We start from the raw sequence: 6000 nt of genomic DNA, 5'->3' as shown, positions 1-6000 counted from the left end.
GTCTGCTTCTCCCTCTCCCTTTTTGCCTCCCCTGCTGGTTCTCTTTCTTTTATAAAAATAAATTTAAAAATCTTTAAAAAAATTAAAAGTAAAAGAACAGATTCAGTGTGTTACATAAGCAATTAAATATTTAAAAAAGAAGAAAAATCTGGGGCACATGGCTGGCTCAGTCAGTGGGGTATGAGACTCTTCATCCTGAGGTTGTGAGCTCAAGCCTTACATTGCGCGTAGAGATTACTTAAGAAAAATAAAAAATAAATGTAAAAAAACAAAAAGAAAAAAATCCAAACATAAAAAAGAGTTGCCACATATACAAAATACATTTTGAAAGGGGTGATGAATGAGAGTTAACATGTCTGGTCTTGGCAGAGAGAACAATTTAGGATCCTTGCCCTTACTATCATTTCCTGACTCAGTTCCAAAACCATTAATAGCGTGTCACACAATTGAGAAATGTTGGAATCATCACAGTGCTCAGAAATTCAGGTAGCCAAACTGGTTTATTTTTTATTTTCCTCCATAAAAATGTTCCTGATTATCAACTTTCAGTGACTCTTGTTGAAAACACTGATTACAGTCAAACAACTTGTATTTAACAAACATATACTGAACACCTGTATCTTTTTAAAATATTCAGGACCTTTTGGAATTACAGCAACAGCTACTCCATTAGATTAAACAAGTTAGCTGCATAATTGTGTTTTTATCTTTATTTTTTTTTATGTGTTTTTATCTTTAAAAGCTTGTAAATTCACCTGAAATTTGATGGCTAATGTGTTTTGTTTTGTTTTTTTTTTTTCATTGTGATGACATTAGAAAAGCAGATGAAACACCAGGGACATCAGATGATTGGGTTCCAGCGTACCCACTATGCATAACTGGGGGCAGCTGTCCATACTACAGGCACGAGGCAGTTTAGGATAGCTCACCTTGCATGATTTTTCTCCATACTGTCTTTATCTAATTGGGATAAGGCTGGCATTTCTGAAGCCAGCGTCCTGCATATACAGGAGTTAGAAATAAGACAGAGATATTTGCACCTTGTCTGAGGCATCCATAACCCAAGTAATGAGAAAGAATGGAGTGACTTATTGTAGCAATTCATTGTTCTCTGGTACGTCCCGATACATCATCAAATGCTACTCCTTCAAGTCTTCAGGTCTCCTTCAAAAGCTTCAAAAGCCTTAAGCCCCACACCTTCCTCTCCTCTACTGCATAACAGTATGTTAAGAAATGGTATGTACACCTTTGGGCTGCCTAGGTAGGCAGGACATACTGTTTTGTGAACTGTTACATGGAATTCTATGAAAGTATGGTTATTTAATAATTTTTTTTAAGATTTTATTTATTTATTCCTGAGAAACACAGTAAGAGGGAGAGAGGCAGAGACACAGGAGAGGAAGAAGCAGGCTGCATGCAGGGAGCCTGACATGGGACTTGATCCCGGGTCTCCAGGATCATGCCCTGGGCTGAAGGCAGGCACTAAACTGCTGAGCCACCCAGGGATCCCATAATTATTTATTTTTAAAAAAGATTTTATTTAAGAGAGAGTGAGAAAGTGCACATGGGAGAGAAAGAGAGAGAACATGAACAGGAGGGAGGGGCAGAGAGCGTGGGAGAAACAGGCTCCCCGCTGAGCAGAGAGCCCAAAGCAGGACTCAATCCCAGGACCCTGGGATCATGACCTGAGCCAAAGGCAGACGCTTAAGAGACTGAGCCACTCAGGCGCCCTGACAAAAGTGTATTTATTTTTGGTTTACTTTATTTTTTATAGATTTTACTTATTTGAGAGAGAGGGAGAACATGAGCAGGAGGGAGGGGCTGGATGAGAGATAGATAAGCAGATTCCCTGTCAAGCAGGGAGCCCAGTGCAGGGCTTGATCCCAGGACCCCAAGATCAGTCTGACCTGAGCTGAAGGTAGATGCTTAGCCGACTGAGCCACCCAGGTTCCCTGAAAGTGATTTTATTTTATTTATTTTATTTTTTAATTAATTAATTAATTAATTAATTAATTAATTAATTTATTTATTTATTTATTTAAAAGATTTTATTTATTTATTCATAGAGACAGAGAGAGAGGCAGAGGGAGAAGCAGGCTCCATGCAGAGTGCCCGACATGGGACTCGATCCAGGGTCTCCAGGATCACGCCCTGGGCTGCAGGCAGTGCTAAACTGCTGCGCCACCAGGGCTGCCCTATTTTATTTTTTTAAAATATTTTATTTATTTATTCATGAGAGACATAGAGAGAGAGGGGGGCAGACACACAGGCAGAGGGAGAAGCAGGCTCCATGCAGGGAGCCCGATGCGGGACTCGATCCCAGGTCTCCAGGATCACACCATGGGCTGCCCAAGTGTTTTTATTTTAAAAATAAAGTGACGTTTATTTTAAGCTTCACTCAGTAAAGGGGAAGAACAGATTGAACTAGTTAAATATCCAATACAAAGGATGCTACAATAAAATACATCTATGTTTAAGAAGAGTCACAATTCTTTGCTTGTAATTCTCATATCCAAAAAAGCTCTGAAAACAGTTTCTCCCTAAATTTGGTGACAAAACTGACCTGACCTTAGGCTCTTCATAGTCTTCATCATCACATGTAGTGGTGCGATTCATACATTCCATAGAAACAGCGTATTTGAGAATGGGGGCTACCATAGCCTCTTGCGGAAGTCTGAGTAAAATGTATCTCCTGTTATAGTTTTCTAAAATCTGAAAGTTGTGATTCCAAAACATAATTAGCCCTAGGTTTCTGAGGAAGGCTTGTCAAGCAGTGTTTCCCGAAATTGCTAATGATACGGTGATTTTACCAAACCCAAAATTAGTTGCAATAAATATTTTTATTCCATGGTTTGTCATGAAGCTGACTCACCAGGAAAAGAGAAAAAGCATGTTGGGACAGCTACAGGAATAAGCAGGCCGCATCACAAACTGACACAGCAATGATCTGTTACGTGATGTATAGGACACGGCATAATTACCAGAAGCTATTAATGCATCAAGACAGCATACAGCGCTGCTGCTAACAGTTGTCTGCATAAAAAGGAAAAACCCCACTCTTTTGAAGCTTCTTTTACAGAGTGCTTTAGGACATTCTGATTTAGTAGTTCTCAACCTGTTTAATTTTTTTTTTTATTTATGATAGTCACAGAGAGAGAGAGAGAGAGAGAGAGAGAGAGAGAGAGAGAGAGGCAGAGACACAGGCAGAGGGAGAAGCAGGCTCCATGCCCCGGGAGCCCGACGTGGGATTCGATCCCGGGTCTCCAGGATCGCGCCCTGGGCCAAAGGCAGGTGCCAAACCGCTGCGCCACCCAGGGATCCCCCTCAACCTGTTTAAAATTAGAATCTCCTAGAGAGCTTTCTAAAAATAACCTATGATGGGCCTTACCTTCAGATAGTCTGATTTACTTGGTCTAGAGGAGGCCTTGGCTAGTGTTTTTAAAAACACCCTGTACTTGGCTAGCTCAGTCCGAGAGCATGCAACTCTTGATCTTAGGGTTGTAAGCTCAAGCCCTTAAAAAGTCCTACTACCCAGGCTCTACCCCAGAACAGATAAACTGGAATCCTTGGAAGTGTAGCCCAGACACAAGTATTTCTTTGAAAAGATGCTCAGTGATTCCAATGTACACCCAAAAGTGAAAACCAATGATTAAGATCTCCTCTGTTGCCTGGGTTTAGGGTGTCAACTGCTCGCTTGCTGCTTGCTTGCTTGCTTTCTCTCTTTCAGAGGGAGATGTATGGAAACCACATAAGAAATATTTTCAAATACTTTCAGCAAAATAATCCATACCATATCAAACTCCTTTAGCATACAGTAGTAAATTATAGTGAAGGACAAAACAGAAAAGTAGAATTCATTTTAGTTGAGTCTGTATTGTACAGGAGAGCATAACTTAAGCTCAGAATAGAAGTCATAGCATCTTCCAATGAATTCTAGGCAGCAAACGAAAAAACTAATTACAATAGTTTTCCAGTGACTCTAACTATTCAGGATGCCAAAGTAAAACAGATTCCTATACAAATTTCAAAGAAAGCTAGAAAATACATTAACAAATATTGAATTCAGAATAATTTCTGCTCAGAAATCAACTGAAATGTAAGGTGCACTTTTTTAGATAGAAGATAAATCTCTTTCACTTTTACTTAAAAATAATTTTTTCGTGCATTCTAATGGTCATATGAAAAAGACATATACTTTATTTTCATTCTAACCCTGAGGAAGGAAAAACAAATGTGGAGTAGCATACTAAGAACTTAAAACTCCACACTTTTCACAACTGGAAATAGCAAGTAATGGAAGAAGTCCAGGACTACATTTATTCAGGCTTCCACACACATCAGTTTAAATTACCCAAAACTAAAATTTGGGCAACTGGTACTAGTGGCATTATACTTTTAGTCCCTACACTGGTTTAAACAAAACAAAATTTATATTTACCACGTAGGAACATTCAGCTCAGCAATATATAGGGACATTATAGTTTCATTGCTTAAGAAGCTCTATTCAGAAGAAAAATATGAATAAGGTCTATTCACACATCTTTCACTACAAAGAGGTCAGCTGTTACAGGGTAGTTAGTGAGAGGAAAAATGTGGAATTTCATCACAATGGAATATGGGAAGAGCTGGTATTTCCTCTTTGCCATTACAATTATTCTTCTTAGGATGAAACTTGGAATTGCAAATTTAGCTGACTTTACCACAGTTTTCAACCTTTGTAAAGGAAAAAAAAAGTTCACTCCATGGGCCAGAAACCCCAAGCAGCAGTTGGGAGTAAGAGGGCAATAACGACCGAAGAAAACAGGTTCACTGCATTGTTATCAAGAATGGGTTTCCCCGCTATGTACTTCACCTCATTCGCTGGGCTGTTGACCACCATGCCAGTGCTTTCGTCTAAACCTGGAGGGGAAAAGCAGCAAGTGAGGTGCAAAGTCCAAACGACTTGACTTAAAAACAGATTAGCTTTTCTCCTCTGAAGCATATAATCTTTGAAAGACTCTCAGGACCTATTAACTGACTTCAGTGGGTAATTATATGGTGAGATAGGGAACCCTTGATTACAAAGGACTTTTTTGAAATGTCCTTTTGAGTACACCTCGATACTGTTCTCTCAACACTACTGGAATTCCTTCACAGGAAGAAGGAAGGACATGAAAAGCAGAGAGAGCATGAAACTAGAATACTAGGCCTCTAAGACCAACCTGCAAGGTCCCTGGGAATAAGGGTTGCGTCTTCAGCCTCGGCAGTGGCGACCCAGGACCCAGCATGGGTCCAGCACAGGGGAGGCACACATCTTTCTCACAGCCAACATTTTTTCAACCCACTCAACATGATCAGAAACTTCCCCAGTTAGAGCCCAGTTTAGAATAAAACCTAGGCTTCTACAAAAATCAACCAACAAAAAACATAGGGAGAGAGAGTATGTGTGTGTGTGTGTGTGTGTGTGTGTGCAAGTGTGTCGTTAGTGACCTTAGCTTGAACTAAGATCAGACTGCTTCCTCCTTAGTATTTAGATAAGACAAATGAATCTGAGAGAACACTCTGATAGGTGGGGAGCAAAGCAGAAGGGCAAGTATATCATCTTGGCACATGAAGAGAACTGGAAGGACTGTACAAAGGCAAACTCCAAACTCCCAGCCTCTTCACTGTGAATCAAAGGAGGAAACACGGTTGGTCAGAGTGCGGAGGAAATACACACCTACCACAGTATGTCAGGACACTGAAGTGACAGGAGAGCCTCAGAAGCCAAGCCTAGAAAATTCTGGGGAAAACCAACTCTCCCACATATCTTGAGTTGGGCTAAAAATTCAGTGGGGACAGAAAGCATTATGTCACAGTAGAGAAACAGGTCGTATGTGAACAGAGTCGTATAATCATTCTCTCTCAAATGGGCTTGGAAAGCAAACGGAAGGTGGAGCATTAAAAATGATCTGGTCCCAAATGTTCTGCTTTCCCTGGGATTAGGTGAAGTCCCCAAAGCAAAAGCATCTGTTTCCTGAA

General features: G+C 40.3%; 1 protein-coding gene across 1 annotated transcript in view; it reads right to left on the bottom strand.

Moving 5' to 3' along the window:
- Positions 1-481: 481 nt before the first annotated feature.
- The window catches only part of TMEM19 (transmembrane protein 19), a 28245-nt gene continuing 22726 nt past the window's right edge, over positions 482-6000 (bottom strand). Inside the window, exon 6 of the mRNA XM_055328601.1 lies at positions 482-4899. Within this exon, the coding sequence (XP_055184576.1) occupies positions 4736-4899 (164 nt within the window). The 3' untranslated portion in view covers positions 482-4735. The remainder of the gene's footprint in view (positions 4900-6000) is intronic.

Source organism: Nyctereutes procyonoides, unplaced genomic scaffold, assembly GCF_905146905.1.
Source record: "Nyctereutes procyonoides isolate TBG_1078 unplaced genomic scaffold, NYPRO_anot_genome, whole genome shotgun sequence".
Classification (NCBI taxonomy): Eukaryota; Metazoa; Chordata; class Mammalia; order Carnivora; family Canidae; genus Nyctereutes; species Nyctereutes procyonoides.
This window is presented reverse-complemented; position numbering and strand designations above follow the sequence as displayed.